The sequence below is a fragment of the Clarias gariepinus genome, chromosome 24, assembly GCF_024256425.1.
Source record: "Clarias gariepinus isolate MV-2021 ecotype Netherlands chromosome 24, CGAR_prim_01v2, whole genome shotgun sequence".
Classification (NCBI taxonomy): domain Eukaryota; kingdom Metazoa; phylum Chordata; class Actinopteri; order Siluriformes; family Clariidae; genus Clarias; species Clarias gariepinus.
Window position 1 is genome coordinate 12200612 of NC_071123.1, and position 18580 is coordinate 12219191.

Here is an 18580-nt window from a genome sequence, read left to right on the forward strand (position 1 = left end):
CTGCTAGATCTGCTAAACTGTCATCTGTCCTCATCCTCCTGGACCTGTCAGCTTGACACGGTGAACCACAAGATTCTATTATCTATTCTTACAAGCCTTGGAATTTGTGGAACAGCGTGGCAATGGTTTGCTTCTTACCTAAAAGATAGGTCATATGAGTAACATGGAGGGGATCTACATCTGCCCCACGTAGACTCTCTACTGGTGTCCCGCAGGGCTCAGTACTTGGTCCTCTTCTGTTCTCCCTCTATACCCGGTCTCTTGGTAGGGTCATATCATCGCATGGATTCTCATACCACTGTTATGCAGACGACACCCAACTTGTTCTCTCCTTTCCTCCCTCTGACACTCCCAAATCACTCCTTCAGCCACCACCCGCAATCTTGGGGTAACAGTGGACAATCATTTGTCATTTTCCCCACACATCGCTAACCTTACTCGCTCTTGTCGATTTCTTCTTTACAATATCAGAAGAATTCGCCCATTTCTTTCTTCACAGGCTACTCAGGTGCTTGTTCAGTCCCTTGTTATTTTAAGACTGGACTACTGCAACTCACTCCTGGCAGGCCTGCCTCTGTCCACGATTCGTCCTCTGCAACTGATCCAAAATGCAGCAGCACGTCTTGTTTTTAACCTCCCCAAATTCTCCCACACCACCCCACTCCTTCGCTCCCTGCACTGGCTTCCTGTAGCTGCCCGCATCAAATTCAAAACACTGATGCTTGCCTACAAAGCTAAAAATTGCCCAGCACCCACTTACCTCTCTGCGCTAATTACACCACGCACTGCACCACGTTCCCTCCGATCCTCTAGCACTGCTCGCCTCATCCCACCATCTCTCAGGGATCGAGGGCGGCATTCATCCAGGCTCTTATCTGTTCTGGCACCTAGGTGGTGGAATGAACTTCCTCTAGATGTCCGTACATCAGAGACTTTGACTATCTTTAAACGACGACTCAAGACTCATCTGTTTCTTCAGTACTTGGACTAACCTCCCCCCCAAAAAAAACAAAACAAAAAAAACTCTCTTCTTAGTTGTGTTGGACTAATGGCACTTATTATTAACCTAGTTAACCCAGTGTAAGTATGTATCCAATTATGTAAACATTAAAGCACTTTTTGTAAGTCGCTCTGGATAAGAGCGTCTGCCAAATGCCTAAATGTAAATGTAAATTGTATTTGTATACAGAAATTGTGCATAACATATAAATAGAAGTTAGTAGTTACAGTGGAGCAAAAAAATATTTAGTCAGCCACTGTTTGAATTGAATTTATTTGCAAATTATGGTGGAAAATAAGTATTTGGTCAATAACAAAATTTTATCTCAATACTTTGTTACATACCCTTTGTACGTGCATGTTATTTACAAGTTCTGACACGTCTTTTATGTTACAGTATCACTCATGACTCCAGACGTTCGTTGATTTCTTTGTCTCTTGTTTTATTTTCAACATCAAAGTCCAACGGTTGTTACAGTTTCTTGCATAAATCCACTGTAGCAGCTTAGATAGATTACAGTTACAACAACTTATTTTACTGTACCTTTGAGCTTACAGTCTCATGGTCAATAGCTTGTGTTCTCCACACCTTTCTGTATCCTACCGTGTCTTAATAACACCTGAACAACTAACGTGCGTGATAGACATGCAGCTACACAACTGTGGGATGATGTCACAGAACAACTCATGAAATTATGTCACAATACAAATTACGAGAATGATACTTAATGCTTAATGCTTAACTAATAGACTGAAATAAAATAAACACAACAACAAACTACAAGAATGAAATATGGTTCTTACATTTCCAGCCCCTAATTGACAGGCAAGGAGACTGACAATTACACACTTTTTTTTTTTTTTTTTTAACAATAGGGCCACAAAATTTACTATTAAATCAAAATTTAAATTAACTTTCTTAACACTTCAAACATTTTGTTTGCGGTTTAACGTAAGGTATTCATATCGTTGCGTACCAAATGAAAGGAACATAACTACTTTATAAGGTAATTACCAGTCCATTTCACATATGAGGCAGGGCTTATCGATGGGTCTTTCCAGTGTACTGGTTTTAGTTTTGACCAGCACACGTCTCACAAGTCCTTTTTTACCAGGGAACACTTTTGTGATCTGTCCGACGACCCATGAATTTCTTGGAGAAGACTCATTAATTATTAGAACTACGTCTTCAATTGCGAGGTTTTTTCCCACTTGAGACCATTTTTGGCGCTCCTGAAGCAAGGGCAAGTACTCACGCACCCATCACTTCCAGAATAAGTAGGCAAGGTATTAATTTGCTTCCACTTGCGACGTGCGAAAATGTCCTCTTTTTTGAAAAGTCCAGGAGGCAAGTTTGGCTGTTTTTTCATCAGCAGCAGGTGGTTAGGTGTCAGGGGCTTCAGGTCTGTAGGATCATCCGTAGCAGTGGTAAGGGGACGGTCATTCATTATAGCTTCCACCTCACACAGGAATGTATGCAAGCTCTCATCGTTTAATGTTTGTTCTTTTAGTACGAACCTCAAGATTTTTTTGACTGATCTTATCTGCCTTTCCCATATTCCACCGAAAAGAGACCCAGCAGGAGAATTAAATATCCATTGTATCCCGTTTTGCATGAGAATGCCTTCAATTTTTGACTGGTTGGATAGCTTTACGCAATTTAATCTCAGCACCTATAAAGTTTGTTCCATTATCACTTCTCATGACTGACATCTGGCCTCTTCTGCACATAAAGCGTTGAATAGCATTTAAGCAGGAGTCTGTATCTAATGACTGCGCAACTTCAATGTGCACGGCTCTTGTTGTCAGACAAGTAAACAATACACCATAGCTTTTAACATTACTTCTACCTCGTTTGACCTCCAAGGGTCCAAAATAGTCTACCCCTACATTAGTGAACGGTGGGTGATTATGTGTTATTCTATCATGTGGCAGTTCTGACATTTTTTGTTCGCTAGTCTTTGCTCTGATCTTTCTACATGTCACACAACTGGACAGGGGAATTTGCAGTCGGAATCCAGTGTTTCTACCGCAGTTTTGAAAGCATATAATTCCTTCCATAATGTCCGACCTGTTCGTGAATGTCTCTTAAGATTCAAGCTGTAATGTGTGCGTCTTTGAATTTTTGGTTTTGGACAAACTTAACTTCATTTTCTGCCCTTGTTAAGTCCTTAATTGTTAGAGACTTATGGTTTTCTGCTATTGAGTTATTTGCCTGTTCCTTAATCCTTTTTGTTCTTGGTCTAAGCATGTCCTTAACGCAAAGAATCCAGGCAACGCATCTTTTCAACTTGTACCAGTCAGAGTGATAGTTAATCAATTTACTCACGGCATCTGTGCTCTCTGTAATCTTTACGAGATTCACTAAAGCTGAATGTTTAATCTCAGTGTCATCCTCGTTCATTGACAGATCATGAATGTTCTCAGGCTATTTAACCTCTGGTTCCTTGAGAAAGGAGGAACCATGGATCCAATTGTTGTTTTTCATGAATTTTTCACAGGAAACTCCCCTGGATGCGGCGTCAGCTGGGTTTTTTGAAGTGTTGACATAACTCCACTGCTGTAGCTTGGTCGCGACTCTCGTGTGATGGAAATTCTGTTAGCGACGAAGGTTTTAAAGCGAAGTTTTCATTAACAATGTATTTCAAGACAGTTGTACTGTCAGTCCAAAACACAGAGTCTAGCAGTTCTATTTCCAGTTGACCTTTCAACATTTTGTCGTTGTTCACAGCAACCACTGCCGTTGTCAATTCCATTCGGGGGATAGTGGTTTGTTTCAGGGGCGCTACGCGAGAATTCCCTGCTGGCAGTATGACTGGTGCGAGGAAGCCTAAGGGGTCATAAATTGAACTAGTGAACTTTTCTGAATTTTTTTTCTTATCTTGTCTCTCATAGTTGAGGTATACCTAAGATGGAAATTACAGGCCTCCCTTATCTTTTTAACTGGAAAAACTTGCACAATTGGTGGCTGACTAAACACTTTTTTGCCCCACTGTAATTTGCAACATTTGCTTTATACACCATTTTCTGTTGGTTTTGTATAGCTAGGGAGTAAGGGGAGGGAGATTTATTTTGTTTATTTTCTTTTGGGTGGGTTAGACATTTCACTTTGGGATTAGTTGGAGGGAATGTTTGTTTATTATTTTGACCTTGTTGGCTTCTGAAGCTCACAACCACCTAGATTGCATTGAAAATAAAGATTACACTGAAAACAAACACCAAGTCAACACACCATTGTGGTTTTTGTATGTTGTCACTGGATCAAAACCAACACTTAAAGAACAGACAGAAACAGAGACTTTTTACAAGATCTTGGAGGCAACACAATCTTTGACTACATGTTGAGCCAATAGATGATTGGTGTGCGTTTCTCTTAAAATTTTAAGCACAACTAGCATTAACTAGTTTTAACATAGCTGTTTTAACATAGCTGTTACCTATGCCAACCTCCCTCTATCAAAGATTACAGGAAACAGGAAGTTCCGGGTCAGCGGGAGGTTGCGCGCTGGACGGACTAATCGGTGGCCGCGTTACAGGACGCACTCGATGACGCTGACTGGGACATGTTCCGAAACAGCTCCAATGATGACGTCAGCATGTTTACGGAAGCGGTTGTGGGATTAATTGGGAAACTAGCGAATGATACTGTGGAGAAAAAGACTATTAAAACGTTTCCCAACCAGAAGCCGTGGGTGGATAAAACCATCCGCAACGCTCTGAGATCTCGCAACGCTGCCTACAACACGGGACTCGCGTCGGGGGACATGGAACCATACAATGCTGCGTCATACACATTTGGAAGACGGTAAAAGAGGCGAAGCAGTGCTACGGGAGAAAACTAGAGTCACAACTCCAACAGAGTGACTCTAGGAGCCTGTGGAAGGGACTAAGGACAATTACGGATAATAAAACACCAACATCCGGTATGACGGACACGGACTCTGGCAGATGAGCTGAACACTTTCTATGCTCGCTTCGAGGCTGCAGCTAAAGACGCTAGCGATGCTAATGCTAGCGGCGCTAATGGCTACAGACAGGAAGACACTGCCAGCACCGGAAGCGCGTTCATCATCACCGAGCATGACGTGAGGAGAGCCTGCAAAAGAGTGAACACCAGAAAAGCAGCAGGACCAGACGGCATCTCAGGTCGTATCCTCAGAGCCTGCGCAGACCAGCTAGCACCTGTGTTCACTGAGATATTCAACATCTCTTTATCTCAGTCTGTGATCCCCAAAAGCATCGCCTTTTAAGGCGATGCTTTAAAGAGTCCATCATTGTTCCTGTCCCGAAGAAACCTCAACCTGCTTCACTCAATGACTATTGCCCTGTAGCCCTCACCTCAGTAGTGATGAAGTGCTTTAAACGCCTGGTCAGAGACTTCATCATTTCTTCACTACCGGACACACTGGGCCCACTACTAGTTCACTTACCGTCCAAATCGTTCCACAGACGATGTCATCTCTCATCTACTCCACACATCACTTACTCACTTGGACACTAGAAGGGGGAATTATGTTAAAATGCTCTTCATCGACTACAGCTCTGCATTCAATACCATAATTCCCTCCACACTCACCTCCAAGCTGGAGCACCTAGGACTCAGGTCATCTATGTGTCAGTGGATCTCCAACTTCCTAACTGGCAGACCACAGGCAGTAAGGATGGGCGGACATGTCTCAGCCTCCATCACTTTCAGCACTGGAGCCCCCCAGGGGTGTGTTCTAAGCCCTCTGCTGTACTCTTGTACACATATGACTGTGTGGCCACTTCCAGCTCCACCACCATCATTAAGTTTGCTGATGACACCGTCGTGGTGGGCCTGATCTCTGATAACAACGAGACGGCCTACCTGAAGGAGATTAGGAATCTGGAGAACTGGTGCCAGAGGAATAACCTCCTTCTAAACGTCAGTAAGACAAAGGAGTTGATCGTGGACTTCAGCACTAAGCAGGAGAGGAACTACCAGACCCCCGTCATCAACGAGAGCCCAGTGGAGAGAGTGGACAGCCTTAAATACCTCGGTGCTCACATCACGCAGGACCTGTCATGGTCCTGTCACATCAACACCGTGGTGAAAAAGGCCCGACAGCGTCTCTACTACCTCAGACGCTTAAGAGACTTCCGACTGCCCTCCAAGGTGCTCAGGAACTTTTAGTCCTGCACCATAGAGAGCATCCTGACGGGAAACATCTCAACCTGGTTCGGGAACAGCACCATGCAGGACAGACGAGCTCTACAGAGGGTGGTGCGATCAGCTGAGCACACCATCCGCACCGAGCTCCCTGACCTGCACTCAATCTACAGCAGGCGGTGCTGGATCAAGGCCAGGAAGATTGTGAAGGACCTCAGCCATCCCAACAATGGACTGTTCTCTCTGTTGAGGTCAGGAAAGCGATTACGCTCCCTAAAGGCCAACACAGAGAGACTGAGGAGGAGCTTCTTCTCACAGGCGATACGGTCTCTCAGTCACACCACCACACAGTACTGACCCACACATATGGTTTTTACACACACACTGGACATTCTCTGTCACAAGTCACTTTAAATAAATCACTTTTTAAGCATATTTTGCACTGCACTAGACACTTTAAATATGTGGATTGCACAAACGGACATTACCATTCTTTCATCATCATTTATTCTAACACCATTTCACACAAAAATTACATAAATATTTACCTACCCATTCAGCTGCTCTTATTGTTTTATATTTCTTCATACATTCTTCAAATATTTTCTATATTGTGTATTTTTGTCGTACAGTTATTTATTTTTTTTACCTTTAGTTTTAATATTTTATTTAATTCTTTCCTGGTTTAATTTACCCTATATTTTAATTTTCATATTTATTTCCTATTACTATTCATAGTCTTCTATTTTAGGTCACGAGCAGTTGTCTAAGCATTTCACTGCATATCGTACTGTGTATGACTGTGTATGTGACAAATAAAATTTTAATTTGATTATCCTCTACATCTGACCTTTTTTGTTTGGCAAAATGACTGTGTGTATTCATACCTATAATACAAAGCGAGATGCAGAGCTGAAGCACTGGACTCATATTTGCCCAACAGTATGCTCATCCTCTCTGCATTGCTCTTACATTCCTCCAATGTGATGGTTAATAGATCATTCTGGGACTTCAGGTGCTCAATTCGACTGCAGAGACAAACAACAAATAAACATGCATTACACTGGACAACAAAGACTTTGCTACTTAAATCCCTTTGAGAGAAATAGATTTTTGGCCGACTAATCACAAAAATAACTTGTAATTTAAACTATAATTTTTTTAATCTTCTATTTTTTCTCATATTTAAAGTTTATTTATGATGTAATTTTAAACAACCAGCCCCACCACCGTCTAACCGACACTATGAAACTGCACTACGGAGATGAAGATGACAGTTTAATGGACTCTTTATTGAGGGTAGGTGGTGCCTTTTTTTTTAAATAAAATTTGTTTGTGTTAGTTTACAGTTTATTTCCCAGTTTAGTTTTTTATTGGCCATTTTGAAAATCACCAGCAGCGGTCAATTGTGACTTTAAAGACCTTAATGATCTGTTTACCACAAACTTACAATGTCTCTCCTCTTTCCCTTGAAAAGACACGAAAGCTTTGAAGATAATATAAATGTCGCTATTACAAAAGCTGCACAACTTGAGAAACTTATAAGAAGAGTGTTCGTGCTCTCTAAAAATGCCTTTAGAATCTGACCATATGATTTAGATAAATTTTGCATTTATTTATTTTTAAGAGTTAATCTTCAGATTATTTCTGTCACTGGAATATAACGTGATACAGTCCACGAGAAACACAAGCTGAGGCTAGATTTACAGGCGCTAGTAAGCTAAACGCTCATACCCATGTTTACATTTTTCCCCACTTTGGCCGTGACTTTTGCACGGTAGCACGAGCACTTATTTAAAAAGCTGTATAAAAATCCTTAAGTGTTTACCAGTTAAGGAGTAGGGCCTCTTCAATACTTGGTAAGTTATAGTTTGGCTTCAGAGTTATGCTTATAAATGATTGTTATATCGCTTAATTTATTTGTATGAAAACTGGATGAAGTAAATACCTGGTTAATTTAATGCAGACGTTAATAGATGTTGATGTAATGAGTAATCTAAAGCATTAGATTACTCATAGAAGTCCACCATAGTACTCGGTTATTGAAAAAAAAAATGTAATCCATTATTCAGACAATTTATGTAATCCGTGAGCATCTGTCAGTCCCAAACCGTTAGTGTGGTGTGTGTGTGAAAATCATCCTACATGCACTGTCCCCGATAATAGCAACCCCACCCCGCCGTTGTTCCTGCTGTTATAGACCTATCTCAACAATGCGGTTTGACTATGCGGAAAGATGGAAACCAAATCACACCACCAAAACTCGTGGTGAATCATTATAAACCGTACTTACGGCCACCGCGTGAAACTGGTGAGATAGATTATGGGCCAAACTTCGCTGAGTAATGATAGTAAAATAATTATAAAGGTCTTGTCTAAAACAGCATGCATGAGGAATCACAAAAAAGTTTTAATTTTCTGCAATGGAAAAGTACTTTAGCATAAAAGTCATTTTGGGACTGGAGCTATAGTAGAGACCAAGTAGTAAAAGTAGAGGGGGGTAAATTTTGCGGTGTTCTTTTTATTATTGTAAGCATATTTTAATCAAATACGTATGCATGTTTCAATCAACTTATATTCATGTAAGCATGTTTTAATTAATGTACATTTGTGCAGGCAGAAATATAAAAGGCCTATAAGTATACCAGTATAACAGAAAGACAGGACAGGAGCAAGTCAGAAACAGTGGTACCAGGAGCTTGGGAAATACCTAAAAACTGCCCATGCAGATAAACAGAAACCAAGGCAATAAGAGAAAACATAGAAAAACCGCAAAGACCAGGTCATAGAAAAAACAGAACAATGAGAGAAGTTAGTAAAGGGCACAGTAACCTATGTAATAAATTATGTCCTCGAAACCAAACTTAAAAGGAGCAGGAATTTCCCTAAGAACATAGGTGTAAGGCACCACGGGCACAGGCCGGTACGAACAAACAAAGAGCAGGAAAAAATCAGAGACACAGAGCCAGTCTTGTGAATAATACAGTTTAATAAGAGTAGATACAGAATAAAAATGTGTATCTACATGGTAGTAATATAAAAATACAGAGTATAAAAGCCCAACTTATAATACAAAATCATAAGGGGCCAGGGTGAAGCATCAACAGAAATAAAGTTACATATCAAACCTTCTTTGAGCTAAAACAACACCAATAGGAAGGTCAGTGAGAGGAATAAAAGCAGAAATGCCACGATTTAACAATGGAACAGGTGCTTGAGGAAAATCTGTTTGAGTACCAACAGTAGCTGTCTCGTTGGTCTGTGTACTAACAGACACTTTAAAATCAGTTTGGGTACCAATACTCACATACCCTCTAGGCTTTCTGACAGATGGAGCCGGAGTACTAGACTCTGGCCTTACTGGCTGAAAAGAACAGTGAGGACTCTCAAAATCCAAACGCCGTCTTTTAGAAGGACCAGGTTTGGAATCATCTTTCCTAACATAGGTAAATCCTTTGTCACGTAGATAATGCATTAAAGAACCAGACAACTCAGAATCAGTTCGGACAGGACTCACGGAGGCCTGTTCCATAACAGGTTCAGTCGGGTTGTAGTCCTCAGAAGGAACACGATCTGGACTGCCTTGGCTGTCTGAATCATCCAAAGGGATAAAATCATCAATGGAGAAGTCGTGGTTAGCTATAAAATAGAACAAAATACATGAGAAACATTGAAACAGGTAAAATAAGGCAAATAAGTAAAATAGTGCAAAGGAGATGCTTACCCATGGCTGGTCTCTTGAGAAATGAAGAACAAACCAAAGAAAAACGAGAAAAAGCCTTGAGAACAAGCACCACCCTATATTTTTTATAAGAAAGATACGAAAAGTGAAAAGATAATAGAAAATAAATATTAAAGAAAACGATTTATAATGGGAAATTAATAAACGTAGGAGGAGTCAGATAAGCGCAGGGAGGAGTCAGATAAGCGCAGGGAGGAGTCAAAAATAAAGAAATGTAATTATAATGGAAATATTAATTGACATAAACTGGATTATAATGGAATAAAAATTCTGATAAGGTCAAACGAGGTGAAGGTACAGGGGAGGAGACTGGAGATCCCCCCCTCAGAAACTGTATAAAAGAAGCATGATTTTGACTGAGAAGGTAGTCTGATTTTGGCATTGCTTGTGATCTGATCTAAAGCATTGCTAATCCGGCTCACCTGGGTTCTTATTGCTGCAATAAAAGCCTGACTTACTTCATCCAGTTCTGCGTGGCGTAAACTTCTTTGATTCTTCTTTAATTCCATTTGTTTATGAGTTGTTACTGTAACTGATTGATATTTTAAACTAACAGCAACATCAACAGGTGGAAGAATTATCTCCCACATTATCCAACTTAAAAACATGGTGGAATGGTCAACCCTTGCTTTATTATCAAACACCATCACCATTCTCTTACCTAGCTGTAGAAACATATCTCAAATTGAGTCTATTTTTTTTAGTTCGGAGGCAGAACAGTGGAATTTAGATTGTTTAGGTAACAAAGGTGTCAGATGACATAAGTGGGAGCTATAAGATGCACTAACATCATTTACAGATACTTAACATTTACAGATGTTTACTAGCATTTTCACTCAGGCATGTTACAATCAAACCATGTTACTGGTATGTGGTTACCTCTAGCCACGCATACATTCTCAGCTCTCTCAGAGGGGAGGGATGAGAGGTACTTAGTGCATTGATTAAGGCTCTACAGCCAATCAGGGGCATCTGTGAGCTCATGCAAATGGAAGGAGCATATAGCTCTCTCCTTCTCAAGCACGATCAAAGATCTCATATCATGCCTCAATTTGGAGAAACATGACAAAGTAATAGACATGTATCGGCCTGGAAAGAGTTACAGTACAAAGCCATTTTTTTTGGCTTTGGGACTCCAGCAAACCACAGTAAGAGCCATTATCCACAATAACAGAAAACTTGAAACAGTGGTTGCCAGGAGTGGTCGGTCCACCGAAATTACTCCAAGAGCACAACAAAGTCTCTACCATAAGCTCATAAAATAATAAGAACCGAGAACAGCATCTAAAGATCTCTAGGCCTAACTTGCCTCAGTTAAGGTCAGTGTTCCTGATTCAACAATGAAACTGGACAAAAATGTCATCCATGGGATAATTCCAAGGCAAAAGCAACTGCTGACCAAACAAAACATAAAGCTCTTCTCATGTTTGCCAAAAACATCTTAATTTTCCATAAGATTTTGGGCACATTTTTTGTGTACAAATGAGAGAAAAGTTATACAAGATGTGTATTCTACTACATCTGGAGTAAAACTATCAAAGAATTTAATAAAATGGACATCATACCATCTGTTCATGACCACAAACTCAAACAGACTTTTGTTATGCATTTGGACAATGAGCTAAAACACACCAGCAGGTACGCCTCTGACTGGCAGAAAAAAAAAAAAATTAAGGCTGTGAAGTGGCCTAGTTAAAGTCCAGACTTAAATCCGATTGAGATTCTTAAACAGGCCATTCATGCTCGAAAACCCTGCATTGTGGCTAAATTAAAAAATTTTACATAGAAGAGTGGGCCAAAATTCCTTCACAGCAATGTGAAAGAACATTGCCAGTTATCGCAAACGCTTGATTGCAGTTGTTTCCGCCAAGAATGGCACAACCAATTGTTAGGTTCAGCAGGTAAATACTTTTTATCAGGCAGGTTTACACTGTTTTTTCCTTAATAAATTAAATCATAATTCATAAATGCATTTTCCATTTCCTCAGGTTATTTTTCTGTAATATTAAAATTAGTTTGATGATCTAAATTATTTAAGTATGACAAATGTGCAAAAAAAAAATCAGGAAGGGGCAAATGCTTTATCACAGCGGTGTACATGATATAGGGCTGCTGCTATTCAGCTAAACTTGCACACCTGGTAGGCTTCATAGTTCCATGAACTAACGAAACAATTAATTCTGTCCGTTTTTAGGCAAAGTCTCAACATTTCTCGCATATAATGCTAGAGTGTCATCCTGAGTGAGTCTTGGCATTACATTTCTGGAACACTTAAGTCAAAGCAACACAGATTGAGCAGTTTACACAAATATATAAAAACAGCAACAACCTCTTTAATTCACCTGGCCACAGATCAGAGAGAAATGTACCACATGCAGCATCGACAGTGTTATTCATAGGTTGCATACCACATGTTATCTTAATAAATGGTGTTAAAGTACCTCAGTTATAATTTTTTGTATTTGTGTAACATAACATTAATTAGTTCAATGCTAAAGTAAATTTGCCATACCAATACGAACACAAATATGCCGATTACACAAATAAAGTGCCAGTATTGTCTTAAAGTATGAGTACAGTAAATAAGTAAACATTAAAATATAAAATACAAAAATAAAAGTAAATAAGTAAAGATAAAAACTAAACTCAAAATGTATTGTAGTTAGATTATCACAATCCAGGGCCACTCAATTGTCTCAGAAATCGCCCCTAGGAATTGTGCTGAAAGTTAATTTAGAACCTTCAAAGATTTATTATTACTGACATTGTTGGCTGTGACAACCCCAAATTATTACTGTTGCAAAGCAGGATCCTCGTTGTTACTAAAGAAAATGTAGCAATCACCTTAGTTTCCATGGACAGAGTTACAAAATGTTCATTGACACAATCTGTCACAAACAGTATTCCATTTTTGTCCAAACATATCTTTTCTTTCAACTCCTAATCAATTATGACTCTACTGCCTGAATTAACTAAGCATCTCAAAGCAGGAAATTCTTCTCATTGTTATTGTTTCATGCACTCAGGTTGGCCACTTTGTTTAAAAGCAACCAATGTTGTCCGTTATTCAGACAATTTATATTGTAGCGTTTTTCACCGCTAAGCAGGCACTTGGAGAGAAGGGTGAGCTTCCTTGCTGCCCAATGCAAATGGCTGGGAGTTTATTTAACACAGCACATAAACCACACATTGACATTAATAAAGACGCACTTCTGACTCACACACACACACCCTGGCCGAAGCCACTAACCCAAACACCTTTCTCCGACAGGGTGAACACCTAACAACCCCTCCCGCAAAGCATGATGGTTACTAGTGCCAAACCCCGCCCACGCCACACTGCCCCCACCCGAGCTGTGACCGTCCCCGGTCACAATGGCGCACTCAGTCCTGGAAGCGTGACGGTGGTCGGCGCTGGCGTTGTGAACGCCTGAGTCTTTTTGCGGGGGAAGGAGGGCCGCTACCCTCTCCCTGAGGCGGACCAGCCTGCACAGAGTTCGAGGTCTCGCTGGCGTTGGGCTGGTAGGGCGCAAGACGGTCCCGGTGGAGCACGACCACTCGCGAACGCCCCGTCAACCTCACTTGGTAGACTACCTCAGAGAGCTGGGCGATTACCGTACAGGGGCCCACCCAGTGAGACATGAGCTTAGGCGAGAGCCCCCGTTTCCTTCCGGGGGAATACACCCAAACCCGCTCCCGAGTGACAAAGTCTCGCCCTCGGCTGTGAGTGTCATACACGCGGCGCTGTTTAACACCGGCGTCCGCCAAGTGTCTACGCGCCAATTCGTGAACACGGAACAATTTGTCTTTCAAATAACAAAAATAATCCAACCCAGGCTTCGTGGGTAAATCAGACTGTGGAGGTGGCCCGAACACAAGGTCCACAGGCGTGCGCAACTCGCGCCCGAACATTAACGCAGCTGGCGTCAGCTGTGAGGACTCCTGCACTGCTGTGCGATATGCCCACAGCACGAGAGGCAAATGTTCGTCCCAATCCTTCTGCCGGTCGCTGGTCAGCACGGCGAGTTGGGTGGTGAGCGTCCGATTGAACCGCTCCACGAGGCCGTCACTTTGTGGATGAAGGGGCATGGTGCGGGTCTTTTTCACCCCGAGGCGCTCACACACCGCCGCAAACACCTCCGCCTCGAAGTTACGCCCCTGATCGCTGTGTAACTGCTCTGGGGCGCCAAACTGGCTGAACACTTCATCCACCAGCACTCGGGCGGTGGTGGAAGCGCTCTGATCAGGCACAGCAAACGCCTCCGGCCACTTGGTAAAGTAGTCCATGGCCACTAGCACATACCGGTTCCCGCGATCGGAAATGGGAAACGGCCCGAGAATGTCCACGCCCACACGCTCCATAGGTGCCCCCACCCGAAAGTCTTGCAGGGGTGCGCGCGAGCGCTGGGTAGGGCCCTTCTTTGCCGTGCAGACGTCGCATCTGTGAACAAAGAGTTCACTATCCGTGTGGCAGCCCGGCCAGTAGAAACGAGCGCGCAACCGCCGCAGCGTTTTAGTGACTCCAAAGTGTCCCGCGCCCGCGTGCCCATGGACCATCCCCAACACACGTGCCCGCAGAGTCCGCGGCACCAGCAGCTGAAACGATTCGCCAGCGCCGCACGGCCGTTCCCAGTGGCGGTAGAGTAAGCCCCCCCGCAACACGAGTCGATTAAACTGCGAGTGGAGGGCCTTTTCCTCTTGTCCCAGGTGAGCCACCGCGGCGTAATCCGGTCTCTGGCCCGCGTTAACCCAACCTAGTACCCGCTGCAGTGCCGGATCCTTTTCCTGCTCGGCAATGAGCTGATCACAGTCCATCTGCGGCACCGGCGGAACGACTACAGGTGATGATGTAGGCGACGCAGTAACTCGGCTGCACGCCGGCTCGGTCGGCTGATTATTAACGGGGGCTCCGGAGGACTGCGCAGGAAGAATGTTCTAATTCACGGGGGTCGGAGAGTGTTTGATGTCGCGACTACCCACGCGCTCTTCAACCCGCTCGCAGTGCCGACAACGCTCTTTGCTACACGGCCGGCGGGATAAAGCATCGCCGTTAGCATGCAGTTTTCCCGCTCAGTGCTGAACCGTAAAATTATAATCCTGCAACCGCTCGAGCCAGCGCGCTAACTGCCCCTCGGGCTCTTTAAAGCTAAGCAGCCACACCAACGAAGCGTGATCGGTCCGCAGCGAGAAGGATTGCCCATATAAATACGGCCTAAAATGTTTAAGGGCCGCGACGACCGCTAGCAGCTCGCGCCGCGTGACGCAGTAATTTTTCTCCGGTCCAGACAACGCGCGGCTGAAGTAGGCGATAGCACACTCTTTATTCTCGGAAACCTGAGACAGGACAGCCCCTAGCCCTACATCGCTCGCGTCCGTGTCGAGGATAAACGTACGAGACGCGTCAGGGTATCCGAGAACGGGCGACGTGACCAGAGCTTCCCGTAACCGAGTGAAAGCGCGCACGTGCACCCCGCCCCAGCGAAACGGCTGATTCTTTTTCGTGAGCCCGTGCAGCGGACTAGCGATCGTGGCAAAATCCTTCACGAACCGACGATAGTACGAGGCTAACCCGAGGAAGGTGCGTAGCTGCGACACGGTTAACGGTTCAGGCCAATTCTGTACCGCAGCAATTTTGGCTGGATCGGTGGCAATCCCTTGAGCGCTAATCACGTGTCCCAGAAACACGGTCTCTTGCCGCAACAGCTGGCACTTTTTCGGGTTAAGCCGCAAATTCGCCCGCCGGATAGCCAAAAATACCTCCCGTAGGTTAGCTAGCGCGACCTCAAACTCCTTGCCGTGCACCATTAAATCGTCCAGGTAGACGACACACCGATTGCGAGGAATGTCGGCCAACACTTTCTCCATCAACCGTTCGAACGTAGCTGGAGCGTTACATAGGCCGAACGGCATGCGCCGGAATTGCCATAGCCCTTGCCCGATCGAGAACGCGGTTTTAGGTCGCGCTTCCGGGGCGAGCTCTACTTGCCAGTACCCGCTACGCAGATCTAACGAGCTAAACCACGCCGAGCCCGCAACGTGTTCCAGCGCATCATCTATTCGCGGCAACGGATAAGAATCTTTGCGCGTTACCTCGTTCAACCGCCGGTAATCGACACAAAACCGCCACGATTCGTCCTTTTTACGCACCAAAACAACCGGTGAAGACCACGGTCCGGACGCTGGCTCTATGACGCCCGAGTCGGCCATCTCACGCAGCTTCTGCTCGGCTATAGCTTGTTTAGCTAAAGGAAGGCGTCTCGGATGTAACCGAACAGGAGCTGCGTTACCCGTATCAATCGTGTGCTGCACCAAATTAGTATGTGTGCACTCACGCTCATCTACCGCGAAAATGTCCGCGAACTCGTGTAAAAGGGACTTCACTGTGTCGGTCTGTGTCTGACTTAGCCCCACACTGCTACGCTGCATAAGCTCGGCCATTATTCTCGCTCGGTCTGCTACCGGATGTTTACACGGCGCGTCCACCGGAAGTTCCGCCCCCCGGGTGCGCGCTACTAACACGTCCGGCTGCGCTTTGGGAACTAGCAACCTGGCTAACCCGAAGTTACCACGTAACGTTCCGTCAGCGAGATTCAGTACCGCACCCCACCTTTCCAAAATGTCCAACCCAAGATACAATCATCCTCAATGTCTGCCACAAAGAATGGATGAGAAAGACTGATTGCACCTACTTGTATTCGCACAGTGCGACAGGCCCGTATTTCCAAATAGCTCCCCGTTACGGTGCGAATGGTCAAGGCTGGGGCCGGCAGCATACAACCACGCTCGCCCTGTTCCAATACTCCCCAGCGCAGCAGTGAAACTGTAGAGCCGGTGTCCACGAGCGCCCGAAACGTTGTCCAGGCCACAGTTCACGTAGACGCCCGCGCGATTTCCTACACGTCCTGACCGGAAGTTAGGCCCGGCAGTTGGGGAAACAGAGACGGCTGTGGGAGGCGGCTTCCCCCCAGCTGGTTGTAACGGCTGCTGGGGTACGCTGTCCTCAGGCCGGGGAACGTTGCAGCGGTAGTCCGGCTGTCCTTGGCCTCGGCGTCGTCCCGGAATCTCGGATGCTGAGTCGAGGCCTAGCCGCGACGGGTAGCCCTGTCCCTGGCTAGGTTCACCTACCGAGCGGCCCCTATTCCCCCTATTCCTGCTGTTATAGCCCTATCTCACCTATGCAGATTACTTTTTAAAGACAGTAATTTTGTAAAGTAATTAGTTAAAAAGTAACGTCCACCAACACTGAACGCCACAAACTTAATATATACAGCCTTGTGCGGGGGCACCCATGTTTTTAAAATACACTACCATTTAAAGGTTTGGGCACAACTTTAACTTCAGTGTCTGGAAATGTAATCATGTCAACTGGACTTCTTTCTTGAAGGTAGAAATGTTTCACTACTTAGTCAAGTAGCTTCCTTAGTCTGAGGGAAGTTGAGTAGTTTCTCATATTTCAATACTCCAAGGTCAAAAAATCCTCTCAACAGAGACAAAAACATCACCATTCTGCCTGCAGATAAAGGAAGATGCACTGTTGTCTTAAATACTGAAGATTACCACAGCAAAGTCACAGAACTTCTAGAGGACTATCACACCTACTGTATGAAAAACTGTATAGGGACCTTACACGCATCTATAAGGAAAAAGGTGAAAAGATTATTGAAAATACCTGGGGCCTCATGTACAAGGACTTGCGTTGAATTCATACTAAAACATTGCGTACGGACAAAGCTGTAAATGTGCGTACGCAGTAAAAAAATCTGATGTATGAAACATGCATATTCTCTTTGTACATCTGAATTAACGTGAAATTGAGCGCACGTGCACGAGCGCAAAACCCCTCCTTGCCTCCTTCTCCGTATACATATGTTAATGACTCCACTTTGGCAAAACCAAACGAAAAAGCAATGGCAAAAGCTAACAAGAAGAGAAACTTCACAGAATGTAAAATAGAGGTGCTTTTATCGGAAGTACACCGGAGAAAAACTGTTATTTGCAAGTTTGTCCTCCGGAATTAATAATAAAATAAAAATAAAAAATTACCTGGAATAATATCTTTAAATACATCACTCACCAAGAAGCCACCCATCGCGCACGCTGCCACCTTGGAGCCTCATCCCAACCGTGCTGTTCGTGAGGATGAATGAATCATGGGTTGACCCAGGCCAACTTGCCACAATATTTGTTAGGCGCATTTGAGCATCACATATTATTTGCACATTTATTGAATGGAAATGTTTCCAATTCACGTATGCAAATTCGTCTTCAGATGGCACCTTTATAGCAATGTGCATGTAGTCGATCGCTCCGATTACATTAGGAAAACTGGCGATCGCTGCAAATTGCGCTTTAATGTTTGGCTGGTCAACTGCATGGTATGGAAAACTTATATTATGATCCCGTCCCATACAGCTGGCATTGCACGGGGCCGGGGTTAGCTCAGTGGTTAAGACATTGGACTACGGTTCAGAAGATCCCAGGTTCAAACCCCACAACCACCAAGTTGCTACTGTTGGGCCCTTGAGCAAGGCCCTTAACCCTCAACTGCTCAGATGTGTAATGAGATAAAAATGTAAGTCGCTCTGGATAAGAGCGTCTGCCAAATGACTAAATGTAAATGTAAAGACGACTGGCTTAACCCCGAGCGGTCTGCCAGTTCCCTTTGGAAAGAACCAGTTGCCAGGAAACCAAGCATTATCAGCACCGGG

General features: G+C 44.0%; 1 protein-coding gene across 7 annotated transcripts in view; it reads right to left on the minus strand.

Annotated features, from left to right (window-relative positions):
• mcc (MCC regulator of WNT signaling pathway) overlaps positions 1-18580 on the minus strand; it is a 355742-nt gene that overhangs the window by 155049 nt on the left and 182113 nt on the right. For 6 of the 7 annotated variants that reach the window (XM_053485491.1, XM_053485493.1, XM_053485497.1 and 3 more), the window contains one exon: positions 7018-7158. The exons of the other annotated variant lie outside the window; for it this stretch is intronic. In XM_053485491.1, the coding sequence (XP_053341466.1) occupies positions 7018-7158 (141 nt within the window). The remainder of the gene's footprint in view (positions 1-7017; positions 7159-18580) is intronic. 7 annotated transcript variants of the gene reach the window in all.